This window comes from Eschrichtius robustus, chromosome 1 (genome assembly GCF_028021215.1).
Source record: "Eschrichtius robustus isolate mEscRob2 chromosome 1, mEscRob2.pri, whole genome shotgun sequence".
NCBI lineage: Eukaryota > Metazoa > Chordata > Mammalia > Artiodactyla > Eschrichtiidae > Eschrichtius > Eschrichtius robustus.
In genome coordinates this window covers 10,216,932-10,233,223 of record NC_090824.1, presented here as the reverse complement: position 1 = coordinate 10,233,223, position 16,292 = coordinate 10,216,932, and the positions used below count along the sequence as shown (strand labels likewise).

The window sequence follows — 16,292 nt, the reverse complement described above, 5'->3', positions numbered from 1 at the left end:
CCCTCCAGGGCTGGCTTGTCTGTTACAGGCAGGAGGACATGGCCTGGAGGGCTGAGTGTGAGCAGCTCTGGATTTGGAGTGGGGGACGCAGAAGATGCTGAGGATGCGGGGCTGAAGCTCTTGGTGAAGCTGAGGGATGTGGGTGGTACCAGACCGGTGTGGACTGAACACCTAACTCCTCAGGGCTGTGCCACCTCAGACAGATCATCTAACCTCTTTGAACAGGTTTCCATCCCGGAAAGTGGCAGAAACGCCCCCCCCCCCTCTCAGGGTAGTTGTACGGATTAAACGAAATGATGGCTACAAGGAGCCTGCCTCTGCAACACGGCTCTGAGCTGGATGGGGCGGCCTCAGGAGTCACCGACAGACGGAAGGTCCCACAGGAGGAGATCGCTCAGCAAGACCAGCCCAGAATTAAGCACACCAATTCCAGGCTACAGGGTCAAGGACCTGCAAGTGCTCAGCACCTAGAGCCCTCCAAGGCTCAGAGCAATGCACACCCTCCTTGCCGCCCCCTGGTTTAATTGGTCCATTTCCCCCTGCACCTGCTGGGATGTTGGATTCTGTTTTTTAACAGCCAGGCAAGAAATAAAGTCAAGCCCAGGCTGACGCACTCCCCAGTCTGTCCCTACAGGGGCAGGGGGTGGGTGGATTTAAGAGTCCCAGGACTAGGGTTACTATGGCAATGACACCGCTGGGGTGATGTGTGAAAATGAAGCCCTGGTGTGAAAAAGGGGAGAAAAGGGGGGCAGTCACTTCCCAGTTTAGCCTTGAGAGTGATGCCTCCTTATTTTGCTTAAGCTCATCCCTCCCCTGCTCAAAAGGACTCAATGGCTCCCTATTGCCTACAGGATAAAGTTCAAACTCCTCTAACTGCAGTCAAGGTCCTCCCTGATCTGGTCCCTGCCTGCCTCTCCTGCCCCAGCCCCTCCTCTTGCTCTCCTGTACCCAATGACTGCAGTCACGGAAACTCTTGTTGTCTTTCCAGGTTGCCCATAGCTTCCCACCTTCGGGCCTCTGGTCCCTGCAGATCCCTATCACCCAGAATGCTCCCTTCCCCATCCCTGAGAGTCTACCAGGATTTCCAACAAATGCCTCCTCCCCTCCCTAAGGCAGACTGTCATCCTACCATCAAACATGATTGGCTGACATTAGTCTCTGCCCCGCATCCCGGCCAACCCTCATCCCTCTTAGAAGGAACATCTCAGAGGCAGGACCCTGTTCACCCTCATTCTCTTCACTCACCCCAGTAACTGGCCTCAGCACTGATCGTATGGTCTGGCATGTGGCTGAGGCCCAACCAATAGTTGGTGATTGAATGAATGAATGAATAAATGAATGGAAAAGGCTGTGCCCTGAGCAAGGTCCTTGAGCTATTTGTTCTGCATCACCACCCCCTGACACATCCCCGGAATTGATTGGGTAAATATTTAGTCCAGCTTCTCAGATTTCAAAATGCCCTTTTGGAGCATTAAAAAAAGAGATCTACGGGGCTGTGTGTGACCTATGTTTTACCTCTTGGGAGGCACACTTCTTTGGGACTGGAGTTCAGCATCAGAGGGGCGGGTGGACAGGTATGCTAGCAATTTCTATCATTCTCCTCTGGCAGGAAAGGCGAAATCTTTTTTGTACCTTGTGATGGGAGGGCAGAGGAAGGCAAGTGAGTGTCATGAGTGTCATCGTGAAGCCTGGGGGACCCAGGTGCCAGTGGAGGGACGAATTTCATGGCCCTCGTAAGCAGGTGTGGAGAGAAGCATCATGGGTTCATTTGGTTATTAATTCTCTCATTCAACAAAGAGCTACTGAGTGGAGATTGGCCACTAGCCAGGAAACCAGAGGGATTTCCTCAGTGGAGGAAGAGGCACTTGAAATTTGGGGTGAGACAGAAAGCCTGCAGTCCCAACTTCTCCGTTACCTGTGCCGAGGGGCTAGCTCTTACCTCTCCGGATCTCAGTTTCTGCACCTGTAAGTGGGCGTGTAATCCCACAGCTGCTGTAGCAGTGGGGGGCAGGGTGGTGGATGGACGTGGGATCCACGGAAGATACAGGCCTGGGAGCCCCTAGCTCTGACTGAGCATGTGAACGTGTGAACATGTGAAGGGCAGGAGGGTGTCTGCTCCACCTCTGGCTGCCTGGGAAGGTGAGGAGTCCTTTTCTGAGGCAGAGCAGGTCCAAGACTAATGGTTTCCAAGCTCTGTGCGCCTGCAATGAGCCAGGCACAGTGACAAGCGCTTTCCAGGAGTTACCAAGAGGCCACAGAGCATCTGAGCGTAGAACCTGGACTTTGGAGCCAGAATGCCTGTGTTTGAACCTGGAATCTACCAATTACTGAGTATACTAGTTGGTTAGTGTATTAGTTTCGCTCTAACAAAGGACCACATCTGAGTGGTTTAACAACAGAAATGTACTGTTCCACTCTTCTGGAGGCCAGAAGGCCAAGATCAAGGTGATGACAGAGTTGACTCCTTCTGAGGCTGTGAGGGAGCATCTGTCCCAGGCCTCTCCCCTGGATTCTGGGGGTTTGCTGGCCATCTTTGGTGTTCCTTGGCTTCTAGATCTCTGCCTTCATATTCACATGGCATTCTCCCTGTGTGTGTGTCTCTGTCCAGATTTCCCCCTTTTACAAGGACGTCAGTCTTATTGGATTAAGCGCCCACCCTAGTTCAGTAGGACCTCATCTGAACTAATTACATCAGCAATGACCCTATTTCCAAATAAGGTCACATTCTGAGATACTGGTGGTTAAGTCTTCAATTCTGGGGGGACACAGTTGAACCCATGACACGGTGTGGGACTTGGGCCACCCCTCTGTGCCTCAGTTCCCTCACCTGTAAAATGGAGATGATGACCTAACACATAAGCCTACTGTAGATTCTGGATGAGGTTCTGTATGTAAAGCACACATCTTTGCTGTTCCACAAACGTTCACTATTGTTATTTCATTTTATCTTTTATCACAACTCTCGTCTAAAGCAGGGTCACAACCTCACATGCCTGCCAGAGCTGGCAGGTCACCTGAACAGGTAAAGTGGGCTGACGGTGGTGGGGACCAGGCAGGTCAAATAGTAAGAGCCCCCATTGAAAGGCATTTCTGTTCCACATTGTCACACACACACTCAGGGGGGTGACAGAACCCAACTCTGCCCAGGGTGAAACTCGCCTATCGGGAATGGTGCTCTTTGATGCTCTTGATGTCAATGGAAAAATAAATCTGGCATGACTTACCTGGTCCTTTAAATTCCCATATTCTGGCCACTGGCCCATCCTACTCTCTCACCCCAGTTGTCATGGACTGAATTGTGTCCTTTAAAACTTCATATATTGAAGCCTGAACCCCCAACGTGATTGTATTTGGAGAAAGGGCCTTTAGGGAAGTAATCGAAGTTCAATGAGGTCATAAGGATGGGGCCCTAATCCCACTGAACTAGTATCCTTATAAGAGGAAGAGACACCAGAGTTTGCTTCTCCTCCCTCTCTTTCTCTCTCCCCCTCTTTCTCTGTCCCCCCCATATGTACACAGAAGAGGCTGTGTGAGGATTCAGCAAGAAGGCACCATCTACAAGTCAGGAAGACAGATCTCACCAGAAATTAACCCTGACATCACCTTGATCTTGGACTTCCAGCCTCCAGAACTGTGAGAAACACATTTCTGCTGTTTAAGCCTCTCAGTTTGTAGTATTTTGTTCTGGCAGCCAGAGCAGACTAATCCATGCCCTGAGACACTCTCAAAACTTTCCCAAGTGTACCCATTCCCAGCCCCCATTCCTTCAGAACCCTTCCGAGTGACAATAGGCAGTCAGGGTTTGCCCCATTCCCCAAATTCTCAAGATAGTCCTTACAATGTAAGGACTGGGACTTGGTACGTGGGGTGTCTCCTAGGACAGGCACATGGGCTGGAGAAGTCCTTCAGCATCTGCTTAGTCCCATCTTTCCCACATAGTTTCATCGGGAACCCGTTTTGGAGTATTAAACTAGTTTCCTGTTGCTGCTGTAACCAGTTATGACACACTTAGTGGCTTAAAGCAACACAAATTTATTCTCTTACAGTTCTGGAGGTCAGAAGTCCAAACGGGTCTTCCTGGGCCAACATCAAGATGTTGGCAGGCTTTGCTTCTGGAGTGCTTTGGCCCACGGCCTCACATCACATTGTTTTTCTCCTCCTGCTTTCCTGATCACATCGCCTCCTCTGACTCTGATCTCCCACCTCTCTCTCTCTCTCCTCTCTCTCTCTCTCTCCTCTCTCTCTCTTTCTCTCTCTCTCTCATAAGGAAGGACCCTTGTGGTTAGGTTTAGGACCCACCTGGGAAATCCATGATAGTCCCCCCAATTTCAAGATCCTTAACTCAATCACATCTGCAAATCCCTTTTGTTATATAAGGTCACATTCACAGGTTCTGGGTATTAGGATGTGGCTATCTTTGGGGGACTGCTATCCATCCTACTATAGGTAGGTAACACTGATTCCCTCCCTATAGAACATAGTTTGGGAATCTCTAGACTAAGAGATGAAGGACTCTTGCTTATGTCACATGGCACAATGGACAGAAAGAAAAACCTGGACAGAGGGACCTAGTTCCTCCTTGTTAATGCCTCTCCCTATTAGCTGTGTACCTTTGGGCTGATCACCTAACCTCTCTCAGCTTCCGTCTTCTCACGGATTCCATGGGGATGCTGGTGCCCATCATCTAGTGCGTTGCGAGGGCAGGGAGCACAAAGCAAGCACCTGATGCCTGGTAGTGACTGTGCTTATCTCTAGGTTGAGGTAAAGTTCAGTATTATGCCCTTTGCAGGGTGGTTGTAAGGACTAAAAGAGGTAATGGGCCATAACTGGGCCCAGAATCAGGGAGCGAGAAGGGGGACATCTCAGAGGTTGTGGAGGGACCCTGGTTGCTGAGCGTCAGGTTCGCTTCCTCTGGGTCACGCCTGGCCCTCTGTTTCCTCCACCAACGCCACACCCTACAGTCACCCACACAACCTCTGGGTCATGGCCACGCACTGGATACCCCGGTATTAGGAAGCCCCAGGCATGGGGACCTTGGACATGAAACAAGAGTTGAGCCAACACCCTAGCACTTGGAAATGTTCTTGAAAGTGTGGGGCTGAGTTTTGAAGCCCCAATTTCAAGGTAGAAAAGGACAGTCCAAGTGAGCCCACAGAAATCCTGGAGACAGACCTTTGCTTAGCAAAAAGCACTGGCCTTGGAGCCAGCGACCTGGGCGCTCAGCCCCACTCTGTCCCTAATTGATGCACATCTCTGAAAAGTTCCGTCATCTCTCTGAGCCTCGGTTCAGCTATGAGTGCAATAAGAGGGGTGGATACAGTGATTCCTCATCTCAGCCATTGTGAGACCCTCTCAATCCATCTAATTTCCACCGGGATCTGGCTACGGGGGTCCATGGGTCTAATAAGCGCACAAGCCTTTGAAAAGCTTGGGTCCTCACTCCTCCAGATCCGCGGCAAATTGGCTGCAGGAAACAAAGGAATCAGCCTGGAGGAAGGGAGGTTTGAGAGGATGTCCCTTTCCCTGTGTCTGGACCAGCCGGCAGCTGGTCACCTGTCCATCCTGGTCTGCCTGGGATGCTCGTGCCATTGCTGGCAGTTGGTGGCTGGTGTAGGACTTTCGGGGCAATGACGAGATGGCCCTGGTCAGAGCTCAGGTGGCTTTTGGCTTGGTAGGCCTAGAAGTCCTGCCAGGACAGGACAGGGCGAGGCTGGCTGGGGCGGGGCCAGGGGAGGGGCGGAGTCAGGGCCCCCGCTGTTGTCAGTGACAGATGCTGGCTCCAGTCCAGCCAGCCCTCTGCTCTTTACCGAGCCCAACCGACCGTCGCCTCTGCTGTGTGCACGCTCGGCCACTGGACAGAGTAAGTACAGGCACAATGGATGGAGGGCCGTGGGCTCGGGGGCGAGGAATGGACTCTGGAGTTATGGGATTTGGAGGGCTTAGAAACTTTGGAGGTGCCCCAGGGTGAGCAGGACACAGTGGTGGGGAGGGAGCCAGGGCCTCTGGAGTAGAGAAGTGGGGGACCCCCCCCCACCCCTTGCTGTGTGGTCTTGGGGATGACACTAAATCCGGCGGAGCCTCAGCTTCTTCGTGGATAAGATGCAAATTACTGCACCCCTTGCACGGTGTGACTGTGAAGATTAGATAAGTGGTGGTTCTCACCCAAGTATGATTTTCCCCGCCGGGCACATCTGGTACGTGTGGAGGCATTTTTAGTTGTCATAACTGGGGCGCGGGGGTTGCTATCGGCTTCCAGTGAGTAGAGGCCAGGGATGCTGTTAAACACCCTGAAATGCACAGGACAGCACCCACCGCAAAGAACGTTCTGGCTCCAAATGCCAACAGCGCTGAGAAACCCTGAACGGGGACAAAATGTCTGGTACCCAGGACGTGCTCGATAAACCGTAGCTTCTATTGTTTTCTGTGCCTGGAATCTTGGGCCTTCAGAAACCAGGAAAAGTGTTCAAATATAATCTGTTTCCCTGAGATAAGGCTGCCCTGCCCAGAGGCTGCTACCCAGAGTGGTTGTTTGAGCTCCAGATGCCATTTGGCCATTTGTTAAATAAACAAAATGTGGATGTAAAGTGAGTGAATTTTTCAGTTTTTCTAAGCATGGGGCTTTTGGCATGAAATGCAACAATAAAAGGGAAACTGCTCCCCTGGGCCAACATCCTTATTGACAGATCCAGAAACTGCAGCTTGAAGAATAAAGGGGGCGGGAGGGAACTTTGGGAGGTGATAGATGTGTTCAGGTGTTGGTGGTGGTGATGGTTTCACGGGTGTGTACTTCTCTCCAAACTCATCGAGTTGTCTACATTAAATATGTACAGGTTTTGGGGTGTCAGTCCGGCCTCAATAAAGTGGTTTTAAAAAAGAAAGAGAAAGGAAACTGAAGCTGAGCTATTCAAGGTCAGCTGAGTTATTCAAGGTCAGCTGGCATGTTAGCCCCAGGGCCACGAGGGCTCAGCCCTGGATGCCCAGCCTGGCTCATTCCCACGACTCGGTGGCCAGCGTGTGGTCTAACACCTCTGAACTACAGAGAAGGAGACAGGGTCCATTCATCCAACCACTCATCCATTCATTCACAGGGGTGCCTGAGCACCACCTCTTGACTGAAAGTGTCACGGCGGGACCAGCACAGATGAGGGTCTTCTCTTACAAGCATATGTTCTAGTGGGGGAGAGGCCAGGACAAGAGGAGTCAACAGCACACGCATATGTAATTGCACATCTGTAACTGATGGAGCCATGAGAGAAACAATCAAAGGGGCTGTTATAGAGAATAATGGCGGAGAGGGCGTGGTCACGTGTGGACAAGGTACCGCCAAGAAGTGACAGTTAAGTGGAGTCCTGGACTCAGGGAGAAACTGGTCCTTGTGAGAAAGGTGGAGAAAGGGTTCCAGGAGGGAGAGCAGAGTGTGCAAGGGCCCAGGGCTGGGACGGGGCTTCTGTGTTAGGAATTGAAAAAGAAGAAGTGTGCCCTGGGAGGCAGAGCTGGTCACATGAGGCTGGGGACAGCAGGACAGAGCCAGACTGCATGCAACCTCATGGGTTATCGTGCAAATCAGAGTTCGGTTTTACCAAGCCAGTGGGCAGCAAGAACGTTCTTAGGCAGGGGAGCGCCTTGACCGTGTCTGTGATTGAAGGGGATTCTTTCAGAGTGTACTTATGTATGTAGAATGGCTCTCAGGGGCAGGAGAAGTGGGGCCCAGGTGAAAGAAAAAAAAAACAAAGGCTTCCATTAGGATGGTGGCAGGGAAAATGGGGAGAGGCAGGCAGATTTCGGAGCTAGAAACTGACAAGTCTTGCTGATAGTCTGGAGATGAGGAGGGAGGTTAGGAAAGTCCCCCAGGTCACTGATTCCAGGAGGCCCTGCCCCCTGGTCTTTAGGGTCCGGGGGAAGTTGTGATTTTGTCTTTCGCTCTCTGCCTGGGCTCCACATCTTGTATCTATCTCCTTGCGTAATTAGCAGATAGTGGACAGACCCTCCTGAGCTGCACGCCTCCCGTGGCTGAGTCCAAAGTCTACCTCAGTGGGACTTTGTTGCCTAACATTTGGAATACACGCCAGCAGATTTTGGGTCTGGATGGTGGGGGACCAGGGGAAGGACTGCCCAGGGCCTGCCTACCCCGTGCCCACCCTCTGCCGCCGCAAGTCCCTTTGGCCTGGGATGCCAGATGAAATTGATCCATCTGCTTTCTCCCCTCTGACACTTGGGAGCATCTCTGCAGACACACTGGCGTCAGGGGCCCAGGAGAGGGTCAGCCAGGCCAGGCTCTGCCGGCACGCCGCGGGGGCTGGTGTCCTGAGCAAACTCTCCACTGGCTCAAAGTTGGCACAAAACTCTGTAAGCTGTGTATTTGTACCAGAGGCCCAGGAGTGTAATGGCAAAGACTGGCCTTAGAAACTAGGAAACCTGAAATGAGCACCCCCGGGCCTCCACTTTCTCAGAAGTAATCTCTCTGACCGTCTGTTTCCTCTTCCGTACAGTTGTGACAAGGATACCAACTCCATGTTGCTGTGGCGGAGTGTAAATGAGCTAATTCAGGTGAACAGGTTGGGAGAGACCCAGGGATACTCACCAGCAGCCACAGAGGAGGGGGAACGACGTGTCATTCCTCAGAGCCATAAAAGGGAGCCAAGAGGCAGCACATACACCAGTCAGAGGAATCTGGATTTTAAACTGGTTCCATCATTCACTGGCTGGGACAAGCTTTTCCATTTTGCTAAGCCTCAGTTTATTTGGCTGTAAAATGGGGCTAATAACACTTTTGGTAAAGATGAAATGCAGTAATATTTATAGAGTGTCTAACAGGTCCTTAATAAACAGTGGCTTCAATAAGAGGGAGAGAGAGAGAGCTAAATGCAGCAAGGTTTTCTGGGTCCCAGACCTGCAGCCCAGGGGAGCCTGAGGGAAGCTGAGCCCTTGTTCTCTACGGGGACTCATGGGGCGTTCAGAGAAGTGGCTCTGGCCCATCAGATCGCTGGTGTTTCAGGGGGGTCAGGCAGTGGTGGAGCCACAGCACCAGACCTCTAGGTTTTTATGAAGAAACTGAAGCCTGAGAGGGGAAGGGCCTGGCTCAAGGTCACCAGGCTGCAGGGATGGGAGGATGGGAGACTGGAACTCTCACTCCTACTCCCCTGCCAGCTGCCCCTGGGCTCCGTCCAAGCAGAAAACTCCTCTGCAGTCTGTAGCTATTCTTTGAAAGTATTTCTTTTAGGGTAATTATCAGCTCGGTGTTAATCTGTGTCTGGGAGCTGGGGGGTTGGTGAGCTGAACTGCTTCTTCAGCAGCATCCTGCTACGTTGATGGTTCTAACACTCCGCACACTAAAGGACACAGAGATCACGCCACCCACCCATGTCCTTTAAAGACCTCCGTGAAGGCAAGTCTCAAAGTGGGAACAAAAAGGGAGTGTCAGCATGGGAAGCCTGTTTCTTAATTCTCTGCAGAGTAGGGGCTATTGGTGGTGACCGTGGAGGCCAAGAATACAAGATCCGGAGGCTGTGATACAGAGGAGGAGGACCAGGGATCTGGGGGAGCTAAACGGGGTGGCGGTTCAGAGTGTGAGTTGTGAGGGTCAGAACTAGGTGTGAACCCTAGCAGCTTTGCCACTACTAGCAAGCAAGTCATCCTCTCTGAGCCTCAGACGACCCGTCTGTAAACTGGAGCCAGCAATAGAACCTGCCTCCGTGGGCGGGTGTGAGGCTGAAGCAGTTGATATACGTCAAGACAGCGCAGCACCCAGCAGGGGCGGGTGCTGGCGATGCACCTGGGCCTCCCACGGGCATGGGCACTGCTGAGGCCGCTATATTTGGTTCAGGGTTGCTGGAGGTTCTGCAGACAGAATATTCTAAGTGAACTTCCTTGGTGGGCTCAGGTGCAGTTTGGAGGCCAGGGGTGGTGAGCATGACTTGCTTGAGTCCGTCAATTTCATTCAGACAAAGACGGCCAGGACTGCTGAGCCCCAAGCTCCCTGGTGTCCCCCCGCCAGCCACGTCCAATGCAGCTCTTTGGGGCTCTTTGGAGTTTGGTTTTGCGTGGGTCTGTGACTCTGTGTCTGTGCTCGCCCTGGGCCTGGGGCACCTGACGACGTGGTGTCCACCGGGGGATGCACGCCAAGCGAGAGGTCTCATCGGGGGTCAGTCAGGCCACCGTGGGAATCAGTTGTCCGGCCGCCACCAGGCTGCCACGAGCGTGTGTGTGTGAAGGCATGTACCCCACGGTACAGCTGGGGAAACGGGGGTCTCGGGTGGGGCTCTGGCCAGTCGCTGCCACACCAAAAACTCACACCTGGACAGCAATGTCTGCACCGGGCACTGCTCCAAGCACGTTACATATGTTGATCATGAAAGCCCCAGCCCCTGGTGGAGGTTCTGTCATGACCTCCATCGTACAGGTGGGGCAGTGGCATGGGTGTAACTGACTTGCACCACATCACACTTTGGAGGAAGCAGTGGGACTGAGACTTGAAGCCAAGCTGCTGGGCTGCAGAGTCTGCACTGTTCACAGGGGGTGGAAGGAGGGCTTTAGGAGGCCCGGGCACAGGAAGGGTTTCTGGATGGAGAGGAGGGGTCTAGGAAGGTGGCCATGAGAGAGACTGTGGGCGGAGGACAAGGCCAGAATGATGGAAGAGCCCCCAGGGCCCACCTGAGAGGCTGTAGACAGAGAAAAGGAAGCTGAGGGCCTCCTCACCTGGGGGAGACACAGAAGAAGAGGTGCCTGGGGGTTCAAACAACACACATTTATGGTCTCACAGTCCTGGAGGCTGGACGTCCACGATCAGCAGGGCTGCTTCCTCCTGGGGCTTCTCTCCTTGGCTTGCATGGGAATGTCTCCTCCTCCCTGTGTCCTCACATTCCACACGTGGTTGCCCCTCAGTCTGTGTGTGTCTGTGTCCCAGTGTCCTCTTCTTATAAGGACACCAGCCACATTGGATCAGGGCCCGCTCGACCTCATTTTAACTTAATTACCTCTTGAAAGGCCCTGTCTCCAATTACAGTCACATTCTGAGGTACAGAGGGTTAGGACTTCAATGAGTGGATTTGGGGGACACAATTCAGCCCATCACAGAAGAGAAGGGAAGTTGGGGGGCTCACGTTAAGAGGGCAGAATTTCCTCAAGGGGGGAAGGTGCCTCTGATGAGGGACAAGGATGGCTTTGAGGGGTCCTGGAGCAGCCCCTGGGGAAGGAGAGGGGGACTGATGGCGTCGTGTGTTCACTAATGAGCCACAGGAGGCTGGCACCCTACCCACCACGCCATGCAGTAGACTCTACAAATGAACAGGGACGAATCCAGCAGTGTGGCAGGGGCCACGGCGGGGAGTTGCCCTGAGCTCGTAGAAGGACACGAGGTCTTGCAAATGCTACACCCAGGGAAGGGAGTGAGGGTTGGGGGCCAGGTATGGAAACAGGCTGCCAGTTCCCGGTAACCTCAGAGACGCTAAGCCGCCAGAAGACGGGAGAACCCTCCGCCCCACGTCCCATCGCCCTGTGCCGTGTACCTCGATGTGGGTGAGAGGAGGCTTCTTGCCTTGGTGGCCAGTCCCCGCCTGGGATCTCACTCCTCCGCCTCGTCCTCGCTCTCCCCACCAACAGGTGTCCATGTCCCCAGGTCTCTGTGCTCCAGCCCCTCCCGCGCTACCTAAACCCTCACTCGCAGCCTCTCCGATTCATCACCGCCCTTTGAGGCTGCTGGTTGATGGCGCCGCCTCCCGGAATGTCGGCCTTGCTTGTGATCTTCCCATCCTCTCTCTGAGGGCATCTTCCCACTCTCCCTTTCAGAACCGGGCAGCCACGATGCGGCTCCGCCTCCTCCTGTGCCTGGCGCTCCTCAGCCCGCGGATGGCCGCCCTGCGCCGCCCCCAGAAGAAGAGAGTTCCGGAGCTGCCGCCCGCAGTTGCCACGGTGGCCCCTGGCAGCCGGGACTTTGTCTTCGACCTCTACAGGGCCTTGGCCGCGGCTGTCCCCGACCAGAACATCTTCTTCTCCCCTCTGAGCATCTCCGTGAGCCTGGCCATGCTCTCCCTGGGGGCGCGGGCCAACACGAAGGCGCAGGTCCTGGCGGGCCTGGGCCTCAACCACCAGGAGGGCCAGGAGGAGGAGCTCCACAGCGCCTCCCAGCGGCTGCTGCGGGAGCTCGAGCAGCCCGGAGACAGCCTCCAGCTGAGCCTCGGCAACGCCCTGTTCACCAAGCCCACGGTGCCCATCGAGGAGGCCTTCCTGGGCGCCATGAGGACGCTGTACCTGGCAGACACTTTCCCCACCGACTTTGAGGACCCTGAAGGGGCCCAGAAGCAGATCAATGACTACGTGGCAAAGCAAACGAAAGGCAAGATTGTGGACTTGGTTAAGGGCCTGGATGGCACCGAGGTCATGGTCATAGTGAATTACATTTTCTTTAAAGGTAAGGCCCTTGGGCTTGAACCTGAACTTTCTCTTTTAAGATGCTTTTGTCAAAAAACAAAACAAAACCAATTCCCGCACACATGAAAGAGTGGGAGTGGATTTATTCTTTTCTGATCCCTGTTGATAGAGTGAAGCCAACGGCAGCTGGGTGAGACAGTGCCTTCTTACTGCAGAAGGTGGTGTGAAAGACCCCGGATGCTGTTTCCTCCACTGGGGAACAGCTGGTTCCTGTTTGTGCCCCTGGGGACACTTAAAGCAACCGCTTCCACACAGGCTCTGAAGCATGAGTTTGTCAAGGCCACGGCGCCAAAGATACTGACAGCATGGCTACTCAGGGCAGGATTGTGGGCCTTAGAAGGGCCTTAGAGGGCATTTCCCAGATGCTCCCTGGTACCCATATCCTCCTAGGGGCTGTTTCCTCAGCCGAGAAATCCTGGAACAGGAACCTGTTCCCTGAACAGTCCTCTCTCCCCTCCCCAAGAGCTGACCTCCCCATCTTTATCTCCCTGGCATTTCTTGTCAATATCCCTACTCATCCCAGCTTGTACACCTGCTTCTCCTTCTAGATACGGAGCCCCTGAGCGCCCTGTGCAGGGCCTGCTGAGGATGGGGAGGGGTAGGGAGGGAAAAAGAAAGAGGAAAATAGTTAAGCTGTTAGCCAAGCCCCCCTCTTCCCGTGGTCACAGATGGTGAGTATCGTGCTTGGGCTCTAAGATTCCTTGTCCCCTGGTCCAGGGCGAGGCTGCAGAGGACAGCTGTGAAATAATCTAAGTGGGGCATGGGGGCGGGATCTATATTTGATAACTAGTAAGAAAATGGAAACAATTACTTGTACCACTTTGAACAAAACGTCCCGTACGAAGCAGACAAAGCAAGAAGCATAACCACAGACTTCCCAGCAGGAAGAATCATGTTTTTGCAGGAACCTTACCAACCTTTCTCCCAAACCCAGATTGAGATCCAATATTGGGAAAAGAGTGAAAAAGAGAATAACTCACCCAGATATAGTGTAGCTTTGTCAGCCATACATATTAGTTACCCTCTTCACTGGGATGTTTGACCTTGAGTACCAACATCAGAGATTCAGACAAACAACATTAGGGGTGAAGGGTCTCTGAAGACATGAAAACCAACCTCCTTGTTTTGCAAATGTGGAAATAAAGCCCCACAAAAAGTTCAAGCCTGTCCCCCGAATTAGGAAGGGGCTTGTCTTTATATTCAAGAGGTTTGGCAGTCACTTCTGCCAATAAGACTGCTCCGAAGAGGATGCTGTCTGTTTGGTAGGTTTACTGTCTGCACACTTTTCATTGGCAGCTGAGAATGTTTAATTCCTTTTCCATTTTAATCTTCAGCTAAGTGGGAGACAAGCTTCAACCGCAAAAGCACCCACGAGCAGGACTTCCACGTGACCTCGGAGACGGTGGTGCGGGTACCCATGATGAAACGAGAGGATCAGTTTTACTACCTCCTGGACCGAAACCTCTCCTGCAGGGTGGTAGGGGTCCCCTACCAAGGGAACGCCACCGCCTTCTTCATTCTCCCCCGCGAGGGCGGGATGGGGCAGGTGGAAAATGGCCTGAAAGAAAAAACACTGAGGAAGTGGCTCAAGATGTCCATGAAGAGGTATTCTTCACACTACTCCAGGGCCAGCCTGCTGCTGCACACCTGCAGGGCCACACGGCAGTGGTGGGAGAACTCACTTGGCCTGAGAGCCGCCTCCCAGCCCAGAGCCATCATGTGAAGTCCCAGCCCCCTGGCCTGACCCAGCTAGAGGGAGCAGGGCTGGAAGCTGGGTTTTCTGGTGGGGCCATCAGAGTGGGCAGTGACCTCTGGGGACAGCCCAGGGCCAAGTCCAGAGTAGGATGGGTTCCACTGTAGGCAACGGGCTGGAGGAGCATTATGAAACCAAGAGGAGATGGCAGGAATATGAGCTCAGTGAGCCAGTGCTCTGAAAGAATCCAAGAAAGGTCTTCTTCTCTTTCCAGGCAGCTTGAGCTTTACCTACCCAAGTTCTCCATTGAGGGCTCCTATCAGCTGGAGAAAGTCCTCCCCAAGCTGGGGATCAGAGATGTCTTCACCTCCCATGCTGACCTGACCGGCATCTCCAACCATTCCAACATCCAGGTGTCTGAGGTGAGCCCAGAAGCTCCTGAGCACCTGCTTTCAGAAATTCCTATCCTATCCTATCTTATCCTATCCTATCCTATCCTATCTTATCCTATCCTATCCTATCCTATCCTATCCTATCCTATCCTATCCTATCCTATCCTATCTTATCCTATCCTACCCTATCCTATCCTATCCTATCCTGTTCCATCCTATTCTATCCCATTCCTCATTCCAAATCCTTTCCCTATCTCTCTCCTCTTTTCCCTCAAGAAGCAAAGGTTTCAATTTGCATCTGAACAATGGGAAACCCTATCCAGCACCATGCCTTGGGGGAAGGTGTCTTGTCTGAAGCAGTCAAAACTAAGAATTGGATGCTAGCTCCTTCACTCACCAGCTGTGTGACCTCCAGCAATTACTTGGCCTCTCTGAGCCTCCTTTCTCTCTATAAACTTGGAGAGTCACACCCTTGCTGCTAGATGCAGGGAGAATTCAGTGAAAGACACGCATGCGCTCACCTGTAAGCCGTGGTGCGCAGTAGTTGTTCAATCACATCATCTCCTATCTGCTTCATGGCTCAGGAGCACAGAAACTTCGACAGTGGTGCTGCGGGCAGAAGCTTGTCCGTTTCCCCCTGATGGCATCTCCCAGCCCCTGGTGGCTCGGTGACGCCTGATGTCTCCCCTGCAGATGGTGCACAAAGCCATGGTGGAGGTGGACGAGTCGGGAACCCAAGCGGCTGCAGCCACGGGGACGATCTTCATGTTCAGATCTGCCCGGATGAGCTCTCAAAGGATAGTATTCAACAGGCCCTTTCTGATGCTCATTGTGGAGAACAGCAAACACATCCTTTTCCTCGGCAAAGTGACTCGCCCTTGAGATGGGGATTTCTCCTGAAAGGCACGGGCTTCCATAGTGGAAGATGAGGGTGCACTATGGCCATGTATCTGCTGGGAGCTGGTGATATACGCAGGTTTAATTGACTAATGAGGCTTCCACAAATAATAGTAATAACAATAACATTGAAATACTGATGATTGCTTCTTTTCACATGATTGCAAGATGGGTGCTTTGGAGAACATTTGGTTTTGCTCTCACCTTTCATCAATGGAGATTAGCACTGAGATCCAGAGAGGCCACACAGCATGCTAGTGGCAGACAGAAGCTCAGGATCCAATCCAGGAGGATTATTCCAGTAGATATTTCCACCAGGAAGCATATTCCCAAGCCTAGTTCCCCACTTGTCTGCAATACCAGCTACCAGTTTGCCATGGTTTGGAAAGGACACTGGAATGGGGATATGAAGTGGGGCTTCTGTCCCAGCTGTGTGACATTGGGTAATACTGACGCTCTCTGGACTTCGGTTTCCTCATGTATACGATGAGGGGTCAGGTCAAGGATTGGAGGATCCTTGAAATCATATAAAAAGGGTAGAATGTTCCCCACAAATCAGTTGATTTCAATGCATCCAAGTGCCACCCATCTTTTAAGGAAAGCAGGTGGACGGCAGGGTGGACACAGCCATCCCAGGTTTGTACCGTCCTGTGGGTACATTTACAACCTCGTGGGCTTGGCTGGGGGTGGGAGAATGGAGGCCTGTTGCAAATACTAGAGTATCAGTTGAAGACCCTGATGACTAACTGTGGATTTTAGTGTCAGCAATAACAATAAAGCATTTTGCAAACACTGGGTGTCATTGTCCTTCTGGAAGTAGCTCTGGGAACAGCAACATTAATAGCTTATGTTCCAGGACTGATGCTAGGCGCTTAATCTGGATG

General features: G+C 52.7%; 1 protein-coding gene across 1 annotated transcript; it reads left to right on the top strand.

Moving 5' to 3' along the window:
- Window positions 1-5,819: 5,819 nt before the first annotated feature.
- Window positions 5,820-16,200, top strand: SERPINA5 (serpin family A member 5). Its single transcript, XM_068541185.1, has 5 exons — window positions 5,820-5,860; window positions 11,785-12,406; window positions 13,761-14,031; window positions 14,394-14,541; window positions 15,205-16,200. Exons 2-5 carry the CDS (start codon window positions 11,800-11,802, stop codon window positions 15,391-15,393), a joined length of 1,215 nt encoding a protein of 404 aa, XP_068397286.1. The 5' UTR covers window positions 5,820-5,860; window positions 11,785-11,799; the 3' UTR covers window positions 15,394-16,200.
- Window positions 16,201-16,292: the final 92 nt, after the last annotated feature.